Source organism: Lethenteron reissneri, unplaced genomic scaffold, assembly GCF_015708825.2.
Source record: "Lethenteron reissneri isolate LAM-NWPU_2019-01 unplaced genomic scaffold, ASM1570882v1 scaffold_1492, whole genome shotgun sequence".
Taxonomy (NCBI): domain Eukaryota; kingdom Metazoa; phylum Chordata; class Hyperoartia; order Petromyzontiformes; family Petromyzontidae; genus Lethenteron; species Lethenteron reissneri.
Genome location: NW_026891215.1, coordinates 3,187 through 25,151, shown reverse-complemented (window position 1 = coordinate 25,151; position 21,965 = coordinate 3,187). Strand labels below are relative to the sequence as shown.

Below are 21,965 nucleotides of genomic sequence, written 5' to 3'. Positions count from 1 at the left end.
CCTCACTCTCTCCCCTCACTCTCTCCTCACTCTCTCCTCTCTCTCTACTCGTCTCCACTGCCGCTGCCCGTCGGAGCTCGACGTCTGTGGCTCCTCTCCTAGGTGGGAGTCCCCGGCTCGAGCGCTCGCAGGAAGCCCTCCTGTGTGGCAGCACCAAGGAGGAGAAACAGAACGGAGCCCCATCATCATCATAATCACCACCATCATCATTATCATCATCACCACCATCATCATCACCATCATCATCACCACCATCATCATCACCATCATCATCATCACCACCATCACCACCACCATCATCATCACCACCATCACCACCACCATCATCACCACCACCACCATCACCACCACCACCACCACCATCATCATCATCACCACCACCACCATCATCATCATCACCACCATCACCACCATCATCATCACCACCAACATCACCACCATCATCATCACCACCACCACCACCATCACCACCACCACCATCATCATCACCACCACCATCATCATCATCACCACCACCATCATCACCACCATCATCACCACCATCATCATCACACAGGTGAGTCACTGGGTAGTGAGACACTGGGTAGTGAGACACTGGGTAGTCAGACACTGGGTAGTGAGACACTGGGTAGAGACACTGGGTAGTGAGACACTGGGTAGTGAGACACTGGGTGGTGAGACACTGGGTAGTGAGACACTGGGTAGAGAGACACTGGGTAGTGAGACACTGGGTAGTGAGACACTGGGTAGAGAGACACTGGGTAGTGAGACACTGGGTAGTGAGACACTGGGTAGTGAGACACTGGATAGAGAGACACTGGGTAGTGAGACACTGGGTAGTGAGATACTGAGTAGTGAGACACTGGGTAGTGAGACACTGGGTAGAGAGACACTGGGTAGTGAGACACTGGGTAGAGAGACACTGGGTAGTGAGACACTGGGTAGTGAGACACTGGGTAGAGAGACACTGGGTGGTGAGACACTGGGTGGTGAGTCACTGGGTAGTGAGACACTGGGTAGTGAGACACTGGGTAGTGAGACACTGGGTAGAGAGACACTGGGTGGTGAGACACTGGGTAGAGAGACACTGGGTAGAGAGACACTGGGTAGTGAGACATTGGGTAGTGAGACACTGGGTGGTGAGACACTGGGTAGTGAGACACTGGGTGGTGAGACACTGCTAGTGAGACACTGGGTGGTGAGACACTGGGTAGTGAGATACTGGGTGGTGAGACACTGGGTAGTGAGACACTGGGTAGTGAGACACTGGGTAGAGAGACACTGGGTAGTGAGACACTGGGTAGAGAGACACTGGGTAGAGAGACACTGGGTAGTGAGACACTGGGTAGTGAGACACTGGGTAGAGAGACACTGGGTGGTGAGACACTGGGTAGAGAGACACTGGGTGGTGAGACACTGGGTAGAGAGACACTGGGTGGTGAGACACTGGGTAGAGAGACACTGGGTAGAGAGACACTGGGTAGTGAGACATTGGGTAGTGAGACACTGGGTGGTGAGATACTGGGTAGTGAGACACTGGGTGGTGAGACACTGCTAGTGAGACACTGGGTGGTGAGACACTGAGTAGTGAGACACTGGGTGGTGAGACACTGGGTAGTGAGACACTGGGTAGTGAGACACTGGGTAGTGAGTCACTGGGTAGTGGGACACTGGGTAGCGAGACACTGGATAGAGAGACACTGGGTAGTGAGACAATGGGTAGTGAGACACTGGGTAGAGAGACACTGGGTAGTGAGACACTGCCCATTTGTCATCTGTAAGATGTGTCTGCCATTCTCCCACTCCGGTGGTGGGTGTACACCCAGGACCCCATTCAAACCCATAGTGGCCTGGTCTCAGCTAGCTGATGAAAGTTGTAAGCGAGAATTGCATCATCGCTTGTGGCTGGGGTTTGCATCATCCCCCACTCCTGATGTCGAGGGGAAATGGGCGAGGTTTAGGACTGTGGCTCATGCAGCTGCAATGGCTGCTTTGGGTACACCGTCCAGACCTCCCCAGAGACCCTGGCTGACAGAGTAGGTGTTCATGCTGGTTGAGAAAAAGCGACAGGCTCACTCTCATCGTCTACACTGTAGACTGTAGCCTCATTCTCTGACAGTGGGATGCTGTAGACTCTACAGCATCCCACTGTCAGAAAATGAGGCTTAGCGCAGCCTTCGCTCGGAGGTTCGGAGAGCCGTGAGGCGCTGCAAGGATGGTTGGTGGTCGTGTGTTGCTGAGGAGATGGAGTCTGCCTCAATGGCCCACGATCACAAATCGCTCTTTAATCCCATCAAAAAAGTAACCTGCAGCGCCACACCTATTACCATCCTTAGGGGAAAGAACGGTGATCCAATCTCCGACCCCCAGGAACAGGTTTGCAGATTTGCTGAGCATTTCTGTGAGGACCTGGGAGAGGGGAAATCCCTCAGCCTGGAAAACATCATGGGACAAAGTGGGGATGACCCTGCTGAGGCTGAGGTGCCTCAAATATGGGAAGAAGACACCCCCTGTGAGTGGCGGTGGTGACGGTAGTGGTGTTAGTGGTGGTGTTGGTGGTGGCGACGGTAGTGGTGTTGGTGGTGGTAGTGGTGTTGGTGGTGGTAGTGGTGTTGGTGGTGGTGTTGGTGGTGGTGTTGGTGGTGGTGTTGGTGGTGGTAGTGGTGTTGGTGGTGGTGTTGGTGGTGGTGTTGATGTTGGTGGTGGTAGTGGTATTGGTGGTGGCGGTGGCGACGGTAGTGGTGGTGGTGTTGGTGGTGGTGTTGGCGACGGTAGTGGTGTTGGTGGTAGTGGCGTTGGTGGTGTTAGTGGTGGCGGTGGTGTTAGTGGTTGCGGTGGCGACGGTAGTGGTCGTGGCGATGGTAGTGGCGGTGGCAATGGTAGTGGTGTTAGTGGTGTTGGTAGTGGTGTTGGTAGTGGTGTTGGTGGTGGTGTTGGTGGTGGCGACGGTAGCGGTGGTGGTGGTGGCGACGGTAGTGGTGTTGGTGGTGGTAGTAGTGTTGGTGGTGGCGGTGGTGTTGGTGGTGGTGTTGATGGTGGCGGTGGTGTTGGTGGTGTTGGTGTGTAACCCCTCACCCAGCCTCCGTGCTCCATGAGCCAGCTCCTGCGTTCGGCCAGCAGCACAGCGGCCACCAGGTCCGTCAGGGGCCGCGTCTTCTCCGAGTCTCCCAGCCGCCCGCAGGCCCCGAGGCTCCTGACGAGCAGCGCGCAGTACACCACCGCGGACAGGACGCCGTCCCAGCTCAGGGGCGCTCCGTTGAGAACCTTCCAGGCCATGGTCACGACCAGCCGGCGCGGCTCCACTCGCTTCGCCAGCCGCTCCGCGCCGCTCACAAAGTCCGGGATGGAGGCTTCGAACTCTGCCAGCAACGCGTCTCCTCGGGTGTCGAACGCCTCCTGCAGCCGCTCCGCACGCAGCCGCAGCAGCCGCTGGGAGGTCTGCAGCTGCGCCCCGGCCTCCCGCACCTGCCGCTGGAGTTGCCGCACTTGCCGCCGCAGCTCCTGAAGGTCCTCGAACTGCTGCGACTGCTCCAGATGCTCCTGTTGCATTAGCTGCAGCTGCTCGAACCGAAGCATCAGCTGCTGCTCCTGCTGCTGCTGCACTTCCTGCAGCAGCAGGAGCAGCTGCTGCAGCTGCTCCTGCTGCTGCTGCTCCTGCTGCACAAGCTCCTGCTGCTGCAGCTGCTGCACAAGCTCCTGCTGCTGCTGCACCTGCTGCTGCTCCTGCAGCTGTTGCACAAGCTCCTGTTGCCGCTGCACCTTCTGGAGCTGCTCCTGCACCTGCTGCACAAGCTCCTGTTGCCGCTGCACCTGCTGGAGCTGCTGCTGCACCTGCTGCATGTGCTGGAGCTGCTGCTGCCAGAGCGTCTCCGCCCGCTGCCGCTGCTGCACCAGCTCGAGATGTCGCTGCAACTCCGGGAGCTGCTCCTGCACCTCCTGAAGCTGCCGCTGCTGCTGCAGCCGCTGATGCACAGGCTGCTGCTGCTCCTGCTGCAGCTCCTGCTGCTGCTTGTGGAGCTGCCGCCGCTGCTCCGGCTGTTGCGTCAGGTGAGCTACGTAGCCGGTGATTAGATCGACGGTCATGACGGTCAGCAGCTCCATCGCTTCATCATCTTCCTCCTCCTCCTCCTCGCCGACACCGAGCCTCGCCTGAATCTCCCCCGCAGAATGCGACGCGGCTTGGGCAGAGGCCGCAGGCTGCATGGCGGTGTAGGCCTCAGTGGCGGGAATTGACGTCGTTGTTGCTGATTCCGCTGCTGCTGTGGGAGGGTCGTTGATGTCGCGAGGCAATTGAGGTGGAGGAGGTGGTGGAGGAGGTGGAGGAGGTGGTGGAGGTGGAGGTGGAGGAGGTGGTGGTGGCAACTTCGCGACTCGCTGGGAGCTGATGGCGTCTGCCTCCATTGCGATTTGGTTCTCGGTGATGGCGTCGGATCGATCCATGGATCGAGAGCAATCGATTCCTCCATGCGATAACGTTAGAATCGACTTCGATTGCAAGCCGTCGGTCGATTCTGACCTCGATTCACGATCCGCACGGGGGGGGGGGTCACAGAGACCCATAGACTAATCTTAATTTTGGAGCTTTCGTGACTGCAGGAATTATTCTTTGGTTCTTTCGGTTAAGTCACGTCTAAAGATAAAATAATAAGTTATTTAATTTATAAAATAATGATTTATTAATTTTATTATTTTATCTTTCGGTTAAGTCACGTCTAAAGATAAAATAAATGTTTTAATTAATAAAATATTTATTTTATTACTTAATCTTTCGGTTAAGTCACGCCTAAAGGTAAAATAATAATTTTAAAAAAATTTATTTCATTATTTTATCTTTCGGTTAAGTCACGTCTGAAGATAAATTAAAAATTTATTTAATTTATTAAATACTAAATTATTTTATTTCTTATTTTATCTTTAGACGTGACTTAGCCGAAAGAACCCATAGACTACTGTAGAGAAAAATAATAAGAAATATATGAAATTATTATTAATAAATAACATTATTAATCACGACGTGCAGTTACTTTGCTGCCTTTTTACACCTGACGAAGGCAGCTTGTGTTGCCCCCGAAACGTCGTGATTTATTATTTTATTTATATTATTTCTATTATTTTTTTATTTTCATTTTTTATTTTACGGCCAAAAACAGTTGACTATTATCTGAACCGGTCGTGGGCCTCCCAAGGTCAACTCGGCCTAAAAGTAGTCCCTGGTGCGGGGCGGCGATCATCACTCCGTAGTGAGAGAGAGAGAGACAACCAGCTGTGCCAAAGATTTATTAATAAACGACTTGAGTTCTTAGCGTGTCGGAGACACGTATTACACCTGTATGGGTCAGTGTGGTGAGTCTGTGGGTCTCTGTGTGGTGAGTCTGTGGGTCTCTGTGTGGTGAGTCTGTGGGTCTCTGTGTGGTGAGTCTGTGGGTCTCTCTGTGTGGTGAGTCTGTGGGTCTCTGTGTGATGAGTCTATGGGTCTCTGTGTGATGAGTCTGTGGGTCAGTGTGGTGAGTCTGTGGGTCTCTGTGTGGTGAGTCTGTGGGTCTCTGTGTGGTGAGTCTAAGGGTCTCTGTGTGTGAGTCTGTGGGTCTGTGTGATGAGTATATGGGTCTCTGTGTGGTGAGTCTATGGGTCTCTGTGTGTGAGTCTATGGGTCTCTGTGTGGTGAGTCTATGGGTCTCTGTGTGTTGAGTCTATGGGTCTCTGTGTGAGTCTATGGGTCTTTGTGTGAGTGAGTCTATGGGTCTCTGTGTGAGTGAGTCTATGGGTCTCTGTGTGAGTGAGTCTATGGGTCTCTGTGTGAGTGAGTCTATGGGTCTCTGTGTGAGTGAGTCTATGGGTCTCTGTGTGAGTGAGTTTATGGGTCTCTGTGTGAGTGAGTCTATGGGTCTCTGTGTGAGTGAGTCTATGGGTCTCTGTGTGAGTGAGTCTATGGGTCTCTGTGTGAGTGAGTCTATGGGTCTCTGTGTGAGTGAGTCTATGGGTCTCTGTGTGAGTGAGTCTGTGGGTCTCTGTGTGGTGAGTCTAAGGGTCTCTGTGTGTGAGTCTGTGGGTCTGTGTGATGAGTCTATTGGTCTCTGTGTGGTGAGTCTATGGGTCTCTGTGTGTGAGTCTATGGGTCTCTGTGTGGTGAGTCTATGGGTCTCTGTGTGATGAGTCTATGGGTCTCTGTGTGGTGTGTCTGCTTCCGTCTCCTGGCCCGGCACGCGGCGCACACCACGACGGTCAGCGGCACCATCGCGGCCACCGCGGCGATCGCGGCGATCGCGGCGCTGACGAAGGGGCTCTTAGTCGTCGTGTCGAGCGACTCATCTTCTGACGAGGAGCGGCCTGGGGGGGGGGGGGGGGGTCACGAGAGGCGCACGGCCACAAGCGACGACTCTTCGTGGACGATAAAAACACTGGCACCGCACCGAGGTCACTGCCGACCCCGTGGGATTGATGCGTCTTCCGTGACCGGCGGCCGCCGTCGATCTGGCTGATACGCGGACCCCCCCGGGGATGTGACAAGCCATCGCCGCCATCTTGTGCACAGCGATCCAACTGGCTGCGTTGAAGCTGTTCCCATAAAATGAAAAACTTCGTGGACTTTTCCCACAAATGTTACTTCTAATTGCGCAGCAAATGGACGCGACCGCGGGGAGAGAGACACGCAAACAACAGACGTACGGGCATCGCCAGGGTCAGGATCGAACCCGCAAACTCCTGTGTACCGGGCGAGGTAGTTAACATTTTGGCGTCACTGCGATCGTGGCGGGAGGGAGGAGAGGAACTCACCGTCATCAGCGTTGGCACCTCCGCCGCTGGCTGGTGGCGTGCGTGCTGACGGTGTCCTCATGCCGTAGTAGTGGTGCCGAGTGGTTGTGGTGGCGCTTGTGGCGACTGTTATGGTGGTGGTGACGGCGGTGGTGGTGGCGACGGTGGTGGTGGCGACAGTGGTGGTGGCAGCGGTGGTAGTGGCAGTGGTGGTGGTGGCAGTGGTGGTGGTGGTGGTGGCAGTGGTAGTGGTGGTGGCAGTGGTAGTGGTGGTGGCAGTGGTGGCGGTGGTGGTGGCGGTGGTGGTGGTGGAGCCCCAGAGACCTGTGCCGTCCAGTGGCACGGCTCCCGGCTCCGAGCTGCTGCTGCTGCTGCTGCTGCCGCTGGCGACTGTAGGGAGGGGGCAGTTACCAACGGGGGGGGGGAGGGGGGGGAGAGAGCAGCGAGCGATGGGCAAACCAGTCGGAGTGTTTCTAGGCGGCAAAGAAGCTCCACTAGGGGGGGATGCGTGAGAGAAGGGGGGGGGGGGGGGCACGAGCGTGCTGGAGCGGGGAGGGCAGCCGGCCGGCCGGCGATGCTCTTGCCGACCTTGTACGTAGAGGCGCGCCCGCAGTTGCTCGTGGTGCAGCTTGTTGACCGCAAAGCACGTGTACGTGCCCGAGTCGCCAGGCGACACGCTCCAGATGAGCAGCGTGCCGTTGGCCAAGGTTTGGTGGCGCTCGCCCGCCAGGGGTCCGGCGTAGTCGCCCTTGAACCTGGCGGTGCGCGGCGCAAGCAAAGAGGGGGGGGGAGCCTTGACGACTAGTAAGCGGCGAAACTATTTTTAAATCCTTTATATTAAGTTCACTTGCTTGCGCGCTTACGACCGTGCAAAACTTTCGGTCGTTTTTTAACCCACTTCCCGTGATCCAATCGAGCTGACATTTTGCACACAGACTCGTTGTGCGTGACAATGTATTTTCGTGAAAATTTTTTCTCCAAAATTTTCCACTTTTTAGGAAAAAACTATTTCACTAACACAATCGTATATTTTTCCTAAACACAGAAAATTATTCAAGAAAATAACAAAAATGTACAATATAAACAATCATACAAAAACTGAAAACCTTATAATCCTTATATATGACTTTCCTTATATTTAATTTAAAATACCAATGTGATAAAAATGAAACTCTTACTCAAGAAAAACAGAAATGAATAATAAAATAAAACCGATGCCCCACATATAAAGGATTTATAGTGAAAAACTTTGTTTTCACGGGTTAATTTTTTCTTCTTGGTTCTTTCGGTAAAGTCACGTAGAAGGGAAATAATAAAATGATAAAAATAAAACACAATAAAATCGAATTCTCACGACGTTTTGGCCACAACGCAAGCAGCCATCCTCAGGTGAAGAACAGGTCTGTCGGGGAGACAGCATCTGAATGAAACACCGCCAGGCTTGGCAGCGTATATTTAAGCTAGGCGCTCTTCCCCCTCCAACCAGGACCCCATTCAAACAACAACAACAACGACAACAGCAACAACAAAGAGTGCTTAGTTCACGGAGAGAGTAAAGTAGCCGGGCCAGCGTCGCTCTCACCACAGGATGTTGGGACGCGGCAACCCAAACACGGCACAGTCCAAGTGCGCGGCCTGTCCCTCTGTGGCCGTGTACAGCCTGTCCGGCGGCGACAGCATCCGTGGGGCCACGGCTGAGGGAGAGGCAGGGGGGGGGGGGGGGGGGGCAGGCAGAGAAGTTCAAGTTCATGTAGTAGGTGTGGAGCCCTGTGAGCCATTCGGCTCTTGAATCTGGTGCAACCGCAACAAACACAAAACAAAAACATGAACAAGAAAACATCTTAAAGTGACTATGTGACTGAGTGCAAACAGAAAATCCAAGAAAAGACAGCAACATATTGCAGAGAAAGCACCGTTACACCAACGCTGTGTGCAAACATCCCAGTGGGATGCAAGTCAAACAACAACAACAACAACCACAAGACAACTTAGAAAGGAGCAGGGGGAGGCAGGGGAGGGAGGGAGGGTTGCTGGGTTAGAGGAATGTTGTGGGACCACAGCAGAGATGCCACCAGGTGAAGGAGGAGGGGGTGGTGGTAGCAGGAGTTGACGAGGGAAAGTTCAGGAGGGAAGCGAGAGAGAGAGAGAGGAGATTGGAGAATGAGGAGAGCGAATCAGCAAGTGGAAGGAGCGGAGGGAGAGCGGTGGGAGACACTGAGCGGTCATCCCTCCACAAAATACAGGAAGTGGACTCACACAGAGACCCACAGACTCACACAGCGACTCATAGACTCACACAGAGACCCATAGACTCACACAGAGACCCACAGACTCACACAGAGACCCACAGACTGACACAGAGACCCATAGACTCACACAGTGACTCATAGACTCACACAGAGACCCACAGAATCACACAGACCGATAGACCACACAATCTCACAGAGTCTCATAGACTTACACAGAAACTCATAGACTCACACAGAGACCCACAGACTGACACAGACCCACAGACTGACACAGACCCACAGACTCACACAGCAACCTATAAACTCACACAGCGACCCACAGACTCACACAGCAACCTATAAACTCACACAGAGACCCACAGACTCACACAGCGACTCAGTCGTCCTTCCCCCGCACCCCCTACTCACCCAGCACGTTGACGTAGGCGTTGGCCAGGATGGTGCCGTGGCGGTTGGAGGCCTGGCACTGGTACACGCCGGTGTCTTCCTCCCGCAGCCGGGTCAGCGTCAGGGAGTCGCCGTCCACCCACCGGCCCGGCACCTTGGGGGCTTCTGCTCCGTCGCACGGCGGCACGACACCTGGCACGGTTTGGCGCGGTCTCGGCGCGGTCTCGGCGCGGTCTCGGCACGGTCTCGGCGTGGTCTCGGCGTGGTCTCGGCGCGATGTGTAACGATGTGCCACGATGTGGAATGGTCTCAGCGCGATTTGCCATTGTTTGGTAGGATGCATTTAGCGCAACGCGGCGTGATCTGGCTCAACTCGGTACGTCCTGTGATTTGGCTGGGTGAGCGTGTGACCGGCTGGGTGAGTGTGTGACCGGCTGGGTGAGTGTGTGACCGGCTGGGTGAGCGTGTGACCGGCTGGGTGAGCGTGTGACCGGCTGGGTGAGCGTGTGACCGGCTGGGTGAGTGGGTGCACATTGTGGACGAGTGAGCGTGCGGGTGAGCGGGCGATTGGCTGACCGAGCGTGCGATTTGCCGCGATCGGTCGACCGAGTGATCGCTTGACGATGGACCGCGAGCGTGAGCAAGTGGACGAGCGTGTGCACGTGCAAGTGGGTGGACGAGCGGTTGAGTGAGCGTGCGATCGACCGCGAGCGAGCGAGGCTGACCGCCCCCCCCCCCATTCGCTCCCCCCCCCCGCGTCTCACCGTGGATGGGCACGCCGTTGAGGAGCCAGCGGATGGTCGGTGCGGGGACTCCGCTGGCTCTGCACGTGAGCTCGGCGCTGCCCCCCGGGGCGACGCTGCAGCTCGCTGGCAGCGCAGCCGCCCAGTGCGGCTTGGCTGCAGAGGGCGGGGGGGGGGAAGGAGGGGAGGAGGAGGGGGGGGGGGAAGAGGAGGGGGGAAAGGGGGGGCAGGAGGAGGAGGAGGAAGCAGAGATGTAGGTCTTGTTGAAATTCCCTACACCTCTGCTGTGGCAGACGCACAGAAAATATGGCATCTGTGCAGGACCGCCCTTTCCTGAAACCGCATTGGGGCTCCGCAAGCCTCTTCTCAGCGTGCCTAGCAAGGCGATGTTGAATAATCCTTGCCAGGACCTTTCCTGGCACACTGAGGAGTGAGATGCCCCTGTAGTTGTTACAGTCTGTGCGGTCCCCCTTCTTAAAGAGGGGGACCACCAGGGCATCCTTCCAATCTTGCGGAGCCCGTTCAGTGGTCCAGACTGTTGTTATGATGTCATGTAGGGCAGTCTGTGCACAAACGCCACCCTCCCTCAGCATTTCGCTTGGGAGATCATCTCTGCCCGGTGCCTTTCCTGGTCTTAGACTCTGGATCGCCTTCAGTACTTCCTCAACAGATGGCACCTCAGCCAGCCACTCACAGGGGGTGACCTCTTCCAATATTTGAGGCACCGCAGCCTCAGCAGGGTTATCACCACTTTGGGCCATGATGTTTTCCTGGCTGAGGGATTTCCCCTCCCCCAGGACCTCACAGAAATGCTCAGCAATCTGCAAACCTGTTCCTGGGGGTCGAAGATTGGATCACCGTTTTTCCCCTAATGATGGTAATAGGTGTGGCGCTGCAGGTTACTTTTTTGATGGAGTTAAATAGTGATTTGTGATCGCGGGCCACTGAGGCAGACTCCATCTCCTCAGCAACCCGCGACCACCACCCATCCTTGCAGCGCCTCACGGCTCTCCGATCCTCCGAGCGAAGGCTGCGGTCAACCTCCTCATTCTCTGACATGGGATGCTGTAGCCGATGAGAGTGGGCCTGTCACTTTTTCTCAACTAACCTGTGTTTCTGGGGAGGTCTGGACCGCGTACCCAAAGCAGCCATTGCAGCTGCATGATCCACAGTCCTAAACCTCGCCCATTTACCCTCGACATCAGGAGGAGTGGGGGACGATGCCAACCCCAGCCGCAAGCGATGATGAAATTCTCACTTGCAACTTTCATCAGCTGAGACCAGGCCACTTTAGGTTGGAATGGGGTCCTGGGTGTACACCCACCACCGGAGTGGAAGAATGGCAGGCGCAGCTTCCCACATCTCACCGCCACACTCCCACGCCCCCTTCATTATTTTGCTCAGAAGAAGAGCCACTCCCTGTTGTTTGGCAGTCTCCTGCCCCGAGTGGAGGACTGTCCACCCCTCATGGTGGCAGGAGCCAGGCACACACACAGACCCACACACACACACACAGACACACACACAGGCACAGGCACACACACACACAGGTGCACACAGACACACACACACAGACACACACACACACAGGTGCACACCTTCCACGGTGACCGTGACGGTGTGCAGCGCCACACCCTCGCTGTTGACGGCGCGGCACTGGTAGCTGCCGCCGTCGGACAGCGCCGCGTTGTGGATGACCAGCGTCGTACCGGTGTCGTGCCAGCGTTGTGCCAACGTCGTGCCGGAGGGGGCGGCGAGGGGGGCGGCTTCCTCCGACGACGCCGCCCCACCCCACTTGCTCCAGCTCACCTTAGGCGTGGGGCTACGCGCACACACACAGGGAACGCACGCGCACGTGTGCACGTGTGTGTGTGTGCGTGCGTGTGCACGTGTGTGTGTGCGTGTGCACGTGTGTGTGTGCATGTGTGTGTGTGCGTAAGTGTGCACGTGTGTGTGTGCGTGCACGTGTGTGTGTGCGTGCACGTGTGTGTGCGTGCACGTGTGTGTGTGCGTGCACGTGTGTGTGTGCACGTGTGTGTGTGTGCGTGCACGTGTGTGTGTGTGCGTGCACGTGTGTGTGTGTGCGTGCACGTGTGTGTGTGTGTGCGTGCACGTGTGTGTGTGTGCGTGCACGTGTGTGTGTGTGCGTGCACGTGTGTGTGTGTGCGTGCACGTGTGTGTGTGTGTGCGTGCACGTGTGTGTGTGTGCGTGCACGTGTGTGTGTGTGCGTGCGTGTGCACGTGTGTGTATGTGCGTGCACGTGTGTGTGTGTGCGTGCACGTGTGTGTGTGTGTGCGTGCACGTGTGTGTGTGTGCGTGCACATGTGTGTGTGTGTGCGTGCACGTGTGGGTGTGTGTGCGTGCACGTGTGTGTGTGTGCGTGCACGTGTGTGTGTACATGTGTGTGTGTGCGCGTGTGTGTGTGTGTGCATGTGTGTGCGCGTGTGTGTGTGCGTGTGCGCGCGTGTGTACGTACAGCCCTTGTGTGATGCACATCAGCAGCAGCGTCTCCCCGGTGAGCACCACCTTGCTACTCGTCTCCCCCGCAGGCTCCACGAACACCGGCCGGCGCTTTGACGGACGCTCTGCGTGCATCATCCACGTGTGGTGCGCGGGGAGCGGTGGGACAGTGGTTAGCGCCACGCTGCGCTACAAAACCTGCCCATGACCCGAGTTTGATTCCCGCCGTAGGGCAACACCGGTGACGATTATCTGAACACTCACACGTCCACACACACACACACGTACACACCTACACGCACACACGTACACACGCTCACACGTACACACACACACACGCACACACACACGTACACACACTCACACGTACACACACACGTCCATACGTCCACACACACACACTCACACACACACACGCTCACACGTACACACACTCACACGTACACACGCACACACACACGTACACACGCACACACACGTACACACGCACACACACGCTCACACGTACACACACACACACACGTCCACACGCACACACACACACACACGTACACACGCACACACACACGCACACACACGTACACACACACACGTACACACGTACACACACTCACACGTCCACACACACTCACATGTACACATACACACACGTACACACGCACACACGTACACACGCACTCACACGTACACACACACACACACGTACACACACACGTCCACACACACATACACACGTACACACGCACACACGCACACACACACACGTCCACACACACGTACACGCGCACACACACGCACACACACACGTCCACACACACACACGTCCACACACACACACATCCACACACGCACGCACACACACACACTCACACACGCACACACACATGTACACACGCAACTTCCCGGCGTTTGCCACCGCTGCCGCCACCACGCCGCCGCCGCCACTCACTGCGTGTGACGACCAGCCGTAGCGGCTGCTTGTAGCGGATGGTGCCCGTGTGCGGGTAGCGCGCGTGGCACACGTAGTCACCCCCGTCGCCGCGGAGCACGTTGGCGAAATGCAGGTCACCCTCTGGACCCTGCGTCACTCGCGCATCCAGCGGAACTTTCTTCACGGCTGCGGCAGCACCGGCAGCAGCACCACCCCGGGGTTAAGGGCGGTGGGCAGTCGGGGGGGCGGCAGGGGGAGGGATTGAGGAGATGGGAATCTTTATTAGAAGTCCGTCGCGCAAACCGTGGTAGTGGCGGACGCGGATTCTTGACGAGACGCAAATGGAAGATGAACAACTCTGCAGCAGTGATTCTAGATTTGAAGCTTTCGTGACTGGCAAGGATTCACACTCTCGGGGTTTTTTTCCGGTAAAGTCACGTAGGTAAGAAATAATAATGAAAATAAAATAATAAGTGACAAATAACTCAATTCAATCACGACGTTTCGGAGGCAACACAAGTCTCCGTCTTCACGTGGGACCGTCACAGCCAAATTTACCACTTGATACAGTGAATTTGGATGTGATTGATACAGTGAATTTGGCTGTGATTGATACAGTGAATTTGGATGTGATTGATACAGTGATTTTGGCTGTGACGGTCCCACCTGAAGACGGAGACTTGTGTTGCCTCCGAAACGTCGTGATTTAATTTAGTTATTTTTCACTTATTTTTTTGACCTACATGACTTTACCGAAACAACCTGAGAGTATGTGGCATTGTGCTTGTTCATTTGCATCGGCATCGGCAGCCACGCGAACAGAGCAGACTCGTAGATACCCGCCGATATCCAGACTCACAGAGATGCACAGAGACTCAGGGAGACCCAGAGACACCCCGAGAGAGCCGAATCATCAACACATCGACCCGTGGAGACATGATGATGATTCACCGCTCCGCTACTCCCGGCGGGGTCGTCTGGCAACATATCATAGCCACCGTGATGATGATGATGATGAGAGACACAGACCTCCTGTCTACCAGGCGAGGTAGTCAACATCTCATAGCCACCGTGATGATGAGAGAGACACAGACCTCCTGTATACCAGGCGAGGTAGTCAACATCTCATAGCCACCGTGATGATGATGAAAGAGAGAGACACAGACCTCCTGCGTGCCAGGCGAGGTAGTCAACATCTCATAGCCACCGTGATGATGATGAAAGAGAGAGACACAGACCTCCTGCGTACCAGGCGAGGTAGTCAACATCTCATAGCCAGCGTGGTGATGATGAGAGAGAGACACAGACCTCCTGCACACCAGGCGAGGTAGTCAACATCTCATAGCCACCGTGATGATGATGAAAGAGAGAGACACAGACCTCCTGCGTGCCAGGCGAGGTAGTCAACATCTCATAGCCACCGTGATGATGATGAAAGAGAGAGACACAGACCTCCTGCGTGCCAGGCGAGGTAGTCAACATCTCATAGCCACCGTGATGATGATGAAAGAGAGAGACACAGACCTCCTGCGTACCAGGCGAGGTAGTCAACATCTCATAGCCAGCGTGGTGATGATGAGAGAGAGACACAGACCTCCTGCACACCAGGCGAGGTAGTCAACATCTCATAGCCACCGTGATGATCATGAAAGAGAGAGACACAGACCTCCTGCGTGCCAGGCGAGGTAGTCAACATCTCATAGTCACCATGATGATGATGAAAGAGAGAGACACAGACCTCCTGCGTACCAGGCGAGGTAGTCAACATCTCATAGCCAGCGTGGTGATGATGAGAGAGAGAGACACAGACCTCCTGTCTACCAGGCGAGGTAGTCAACATCTCATAGCCACCGTGATGATGATGAAAGAGAGAGACACAGACCTCCTGCGTACCAGGCGAGGTAGTCAACATCTCATAGCCAGCGTGGTGATGATGAGAGAGAGAGACACAGACCTCCTGCACACCAGGCGAGGTAGTCAACATCTCATAGCCACCGTGATGATGATGAAAGAGAGAGACACAGACCTCCTGCGTGCCAGGCGAGGTAGTCAACATCTCATAGCCACCATGATGATGATGAAAGAGAGAGACACAGACCTCCTGCGTACCAGGCGAGGTAGTCAACATCTCATAGCCAGCGTGGTGATGATGAGACAGACCTCCTGTCTACCAGGCGAGGTAGTCAACATCTCATAGCCACCATGATGATGATGAAAGAGAGAGACACAGACCTCCTGCGTACCAGGCGAGGTAGTCAACATCTCATAGCCAGCGTGGTGATGATGAGAGAGACACAGACCTCCTGCGTACCAGGCGAGGTAGTCAACATCTCATAGCCAACGTGATGATGATGAAAGAGAGAGACACAGACCTCCTGCGTACCAGGCGAGGTAGTCAACATCTCATAGCCACCGTGATGATGATGAAAGAGAGAGACACAGACCTCCTGCGTACCAGGCGAGGTAGTCAACATCTCATAGCCAGCGTGGTGATGATGAGAGAGAGAGACACAGACCTCCTGCGTACCAGGCGAGGTAGTCAACATCTCATAGCCACCATGATGATGATGAAAGAGAGAGACACAGACCTCCTGCGTACCAGGCGAGGTAGTCAACATCTCATAGCCACCGTGATGATGATGAAAGAGAGAGACACAGACCTCCTGCGTGCCAGGCGACGTAGTCAACATCTCATAGCCAACGTGATGATGAGAGAGACACGCAAACTACAAATATACAGCAGCAGCAGGCGTCGTCAGGGTCGGGATCGAACCCACGCCCTCCTGTCTAGCAGGCGAGGTAGTCAACATCTCATAGCCACCATGATGATGATGAAAGAGAGAGACACAGACCTCCTGCGTGCCAGGTGAGGTAGTCAACATCTCATAGCCAGCGTGATGATGATGAGAGAGACACGCAAACTCCAAATATACAGCAGCAGCAGGCGTCGTCAGGGTCGGGATCGAACCCACGCCCTCCTGTCTACCAGGCGAGGTAGTCAACATCTCAAGGGCAGCGTGGTACTCACAGCTGTCCAGCCAGAAGACGGTGGGAGGAGGGAAGCCGTGGGCAGCAGGAGGGCGGCAGGGCAGCACGGCCGGGGAGCCCACGGCGGCCATGACGGGCGCCAGCTGCTCACGAGGCCACCGCGGGGCACCTGCAGGGTACAGACAAAGTCTCCCTGTGTAGCCTTCGCAGGGCGTCGGGGCAAGTGCTGCCAGCGAGTTGGTGGTCAGCACCGGGCCGCCTTTGTCTCCCCGATGGTGACGTGTTTACATGGCGCATTAGGTACGCGTTTGAGGCGGTTAGCGCCCTGTGTGTGTGTGTGAGTGGGGAGTGGTGGTGCAGCGGTTAGCACACCCTGTGTGTGTGTGAGTGAGTGAGTAGTTGACGGTGCGAGCGTGCCCCCCCCCCACTCACGCGCCAGCCTCACGGTGATGTTGTTGCTGAGCGCCGTGCCCGCTCGGTTCCCCGCCCAGCAGCGGTAGACCCCTGGTAGCGCTGCACCGCCGCGGTGACGTCACCGTCACCGTCACCGCCACCGTCACCACCGGACTCCGCCGCCGCCGCCGCCACCGCCGCCAAGTCGACGGTGAAGGTCCCCGAGCCATCCCCACGGCGCCGCACGTGGGGGTCACTGTCGGGGTCAAAGCTGCCCCGTCCTTGCTCCACCAGAAGCTGCAGCACAGGCGCGGAGGGGGGAGGGGGGGGGAGTGGGGGGGGGGGAGGGAGGGAGGGGAGGGGGGAGGGGGGGGGAGTGGGGGGGGGGAGGGAGGGGGAGGGGGGTAGGGAGGGGAGGGGGGAGGGAGGGGAGGGGGAGGGATGGGATGGAGGAGAGGGAAGGGAGGGGGAGGGGGGAGGGAGGTGGGGATGGGGGTAAGTCAGAAGGGAGGGATGGAGGGAGGGGGGAGGGTGGGGGAGGAGGTGGGTGGGGATGGGATGGAGGGAGGGGAGGGAGGAGGGGGGAGGGGAGGGGAGGGGAGGTGGGGATGGGATGGAGGGAGGGGAAGGAAGGGAGAGAGTTAATTCGGGATGGAGGGAGGAAGGGGGGTAGGGAGATGGGGAGGGGGGGTAAGTCGGGAGTGAGGGGAGATGTAGTGAGGGATGGATGGAGGAGTGTGCAGCGTACGTGGGCGCTGGGTTGCCGCGTGCTTCACACTGCAGCACCACGTTGTCACGTGGGTCGACGATGTAGTCCTCGCGCGATTGCCACGTGATGGACGGGGGCTGGGTGACTGCGAGAGACCAACGGGTCAACAACAAAGTTGAGTTGATGGACTTGGGTGGATGAGTGATGGGTGTAGTTTCAAGTTTCAAGTTCATGTAGTGGGTGTAGAGCCCTGTGAGACATTCGGCTCTTGAATCGGGTGCAACCGCAACAAACAAAAAACAAAAACACGAACAAAAAACATCTTAAAGTGACGATGTGACTGAGTGCTAAAAGCAAATCCAAGAAAAGACAGCAAAATATTGCAGAAAAATCACCGTACACCAACGCTGTGTGCAAACATCCCAGTGGGATGCAAGTCAAACAACAACAACAACAACAACAACCGCAAGACAACTTAGATTAACGCCATCAGTCTAACTCTGTACTACAACAAACAAACATGGCCAAACCAAAGAACTTTTCGAAAATCACCAAAATAAAGCCGTGAAAGCAATGCAACAGTGCAGGTCATAGGAACTGTGACGGAGTTTTCACAATAAACGATGTAAACAACATGTACCACCAAACCCTGCAGCCACAGCTGGCTGCATGGGTCACTCCACAACAGCAGGAGGAGCATCAGTCGGAGTGTCAACATTTTTCAATGCACCTTTAAGATCAGCGCACTAAATCAAAACACAGATCATACTTTGCAGCGATCATCCGGAGCGAAACATTGTATTTTAGGCCACTAAATTGCAGTGGCAGTTAGGGGTGTACAACTCCTCTAGAGCAGTTTTGAGTGAAGATCTCATAGGTAGAGATTCAAATTGCAGTTTATTGGCGACAGCATTCCAGACCCTGGGGGCATCAATAGCAAAGGCCCTTCCTCCAGTGTTTGTACGGCAATAGGGAATGTGAAGCTGGTAAATGAGCGAAGACCTTAGGTGTTTCGATGTAAAGCTTTCGTGACTGCAGGGATTCATCTTATTGGTTAAACGCAAGCAGCCGTCCTCAGGTGAAGACCAGGTCTGTCGGGGAGACAGTATCTGACGCTGTCTCCCCGACAGACCTGGTCTTCTGCTTGCGTTGTGGCCGAAACGTCGTGAGAATTATTTTACTATGTTTTATTTTTATTATTTTATTATTTCCCTTTTACGTGACTTTACCGAAAGAACCAAGAAGATGAATCCCTGCAGTCACGAAAGCTTTACATCGAAATTACATTTTTAATTTTTATTATTAAAAACATAAAATATGTTATTTTCATTATTTTATTATTCCCTTCTACGTGACTTTACCGAAAGAATCAAGAAGATGGACCTTAGGTGCTGTAGGGGGGGGGGGGTATCAGCTGCTTAACGGGAGGGGGGGGGTGTTTGCTACTCACGGTCAAGGGGCAGGACGAGGGGCTGCTCACAAAGAGCGCCGAGCTGCAGCAGCAGCAGCAGAGACGCCACCACGAGGTGGGGGGCGGCGGTGGTGGTGGAGAAAGAAGACGCCATCGGGGTGGGGGGGGGGCTTCCTTCACTTGGCTAGGAGGGGAGGAGAAGAGGGAGGGGAGGGGAGAGGGGAGGGAGGAAGGGAGGGGTGGGAGGGAGGTGAGAGAGGGGTGGGAGGGAGGGGAGAAGGGAGGTGAGAGAGGGGGGGGAGGGATAGAGGGAGAGAGGGGTGGGAGGGAGGGAGGGAAGGGAGAGGGGAGGGGTGGAAGGGAGGGAGGGGTGGGAGGGAGGTGAGAGAGGGGTGGGCGATGGAGGAGGCCGTGTGCTCCGTGGCAGATGACGGGGAGCTCTGCATGCTGTTATGAGCTACCCGTCGGAGGCCGTCGGACTGCGAGGGGGGCGGCGTACATAACGAGAGAGTGAGCGCGAGAAAAGGAGCGAGAGAATGAGCGAGAGAGAGAGCGAGCGAGCGAGCGAGAGAGTGAGCGATGAGGCAAGCGAGCGAGCGGAGCGAGTGAGCGCGAGAGCGAGCGAGCGAGGGCCAACATAAAGCCCCGTTAAAAAAAAAATAATAAAAAAAAAATTTTTTACGAATGATGAACGAAACAAAGTGCCGAATACACCGAGCATCTTCTTGTTTCCACTGATCGTAAAAAAAAGAGAGAGGGGTGGGAGGGAGGGGGGGAGGGGACGAGGGATAGAGGGAGAGAGGGGTGAGGAGTGGGAAGCGAGAGAGAGGGAGGGAGTGGTGGGAGGGGAGGAGGGAGGGAGGTGAGAGAGGGGTGGGAGGGAGGGGGGGGAGGAGGGAGGGGTGGGAGGGAGGGGGGAGGAGCAAGAGGGAGGGGGGGAGGGAGTAGGAGAGGGAGGGGCGGCAGGAGGGGGAAGGATGGGAGGGAGATTTGGGGGTCTTACAATGGAACATCTGTGACGTGTTGTTTGTCTACTAAAAAGCCATCCAGGCAGCGAATTTCAGTCACGTAGGGGAAAATAAATAGTAATAAATAAATTATAAAATGATAGAAATAATATTAATAAAATGATAATTATTAGACTATTTTATATAATTTAAATCATTTTATTATTTTCATTATTTTATTATTTAATATTTATTTTTCCCTACTTGACTTTACCGAAAAAAACCTAAGAGTATGAATCGTTGCAGTCACGAATGCTTTCAAATCTAAAAGCATTGAGGTGTTTTAGAAATACAGATGAAGGTCTTCATTCCGGTGAGCTATCAAGTATTTTACACAAACGCCGAGGACGGTCACGGGGTCAGGACATGAGAACATTCAATACAAAAGCACGATACGCTCAAAGTAAAAACAAAGTTTTACACTATAAATCCTTTATATGTGGGGCATCGGTTTTATTTTATTATTCATTTCTGGTTTTTTTTGAGTAAGAGTTTCATTTTTATCACATTGGTATTTTAAATTAAATATAAGGGAAGTCGTATATAAGGATTATAAGGTTTTCAGTTTTTGTATGATTGTTTATATTGTACATTTTTGTTGTTTTCTTGAATAATTTTCTGTGTTTAGGAAAAATATACGATTGTGTTAGTGAAATTTTTTTTCCCTAAAAGTGGAAAATTTTTGAAAAAATTTTGACGAAAATAAATTGTCACGCACAACGAGTCTGTGTGCAAAATATCAGCTCGATTGGATCACGGGAAGTGGGTTAAAAACGACCGAAAGATTTGCACGGTCGTAAGCGCGCAGCAAGTGAACTGAATATAAAGGATTTAATAATAATAGAAATGGATATGTATTTTCCCCTTTTATTCTCTGCTTATCAATGTGATAATTGTCACCAAAGTACACTGTTTAAAACTCTTATTCTTAGGTTTTTTCGGTAAAGTCACGTAGGTAAAACATTAAAATTAATAAAAGTAAAAAAAGTAACATTTACTTTTATAAATTTTAATGTTTACCTACGTGAATTTACCGAAAAAAACCTAAGAATATGAATCCTTGCAGTCACGAAAGCTTCAAATCTAGAATGTTTAAAGCTCTCTTGATTAGAAGCTTTCGTGACTTCAGGAATCCATACTCTTTGGTTCTTTCGGTAAATTCACGTAGGTGTAAAATAAAATAAATCACGACGTTTCGGGCTCAACACAAGCGTCCATCATCAACACAAGCATCCATCATCATCACCCTGATGATGGGCACTATACCGACGTAACTTTACCGAAAGCACCAAAGAGTATAACCTGAACACTGTTTTAAACTCTTCTTCTATAGGCACAGCGCCATTTTGGCTTTTCATTATCAGATTCGTTAACTTGGCATTTTGATTTTACAAAATGAACAGCTTTTTCTCAGCAACCCCAGGTGGGACTCGAACCCACAATCCCTGGCTTAGGAGGCCAGTGCCTTATCCATTAGGCCACTGGGGCTACATGTAGCATGATTGAAAACCTGGCTTATGTACAGACTTCTTAAATAAACTCACAATTAAAAAAATATGTTTTTCCCCCTTTCGTCCCCTCTGTTTTATTCATGTTGATAATTGTTTTTTTCCTAAAAGTGGAAAATTTAGGAATTTTTTTTTCACGAAAATAAATTGTCACGCACAACGAGTCTGTGTGACCAATGTCAGCTCGATTGGATCACGGGAAGTGGGTTAAAAAACGACCGAAAGATTTGCACGGTCGTAAGCGCGCAAAGCAAGCAAGTGAACTTAATATAAGGATTTTACAATACGTAAATTTCTTTGAGATTTGAAGCTTTCGTAACTGCAAGGATGCATACTCTTAGGTTTTTTCGGTAAAGTCACGTAGGAAAAAAAATAAGAAAAAAATTATAATAAATGAAAAATAACTAAATTACATCACAATTGAG

The 21,965-nt window shown here is 53.7% G+C and overlaps 2 protein-coding genes and 1 non-coding gene across 3 annotated transcripts; all 3 read right to left on the bottom strand.

Annotated features, from left to right (window-relative positions):
- Positions 1-8: 8 nt before the first annotated feature.
- On the bottom strand, positions 9-3,576 carry LOC133362468 (anti-apoptotic protein NR13-like). Its single transcript, XM_061581417.1, has 2 exons — positions 3,076-3,576; positions 9-140 (listed from the first exon to the last, which is right to left on the bottom strand). Exons 1-2 carry the CDS (start codon positions 3,574-3,576, stop codon positions 99-101), a joined length of 543 nt encoding a protein of 180 aa, XP_061437401.1. The 3' UTR covers positions 9-98.
- A 1,621-nt stretch (positions 3,577-5,197) lies between these two features.
- LOC133362470 (neuronal cell adhesion molecule-like) lies at positions 5,198-17,759 on the bottom strand (the record flags this gene model as incomplete). Its single annotated transcript, XM_061581419.1, is given in 14 exon segments — positions 5,198-5,210; positions 6,213-6,327; positions 7,342-7,508; positions 8,336-8,447; positions 9,411-9,581; positions 10,154-10,288; positions 11,731-11,954; positions 12,610-12,718; positions 13,543-13,710; positions 16,553-16,681; positions 16,945-17,016; positions 17,076-17,180; positions 17,183-17,202; positions 17,654-17,759. Coding segments are annotated over 14 exon segments (1,646 nt in total), but the record flags the coding sequence as incomplete, so codon positions are not given.
- A 3,688-nt stretch (positions 17,760-21,447) lies between these two features.
- On the bottom strand, positions 21,448-21,520 carry TRNAR-CCU (transfer RNA arginine (anticodon CCU)). The gene has a single exon. It is a non-coding gene; the product is annotated as a tRNA-Arg (tRNA).
- Between the last annotated feature and the right edge of the window lie 445 nt (positions 21,521-21,965).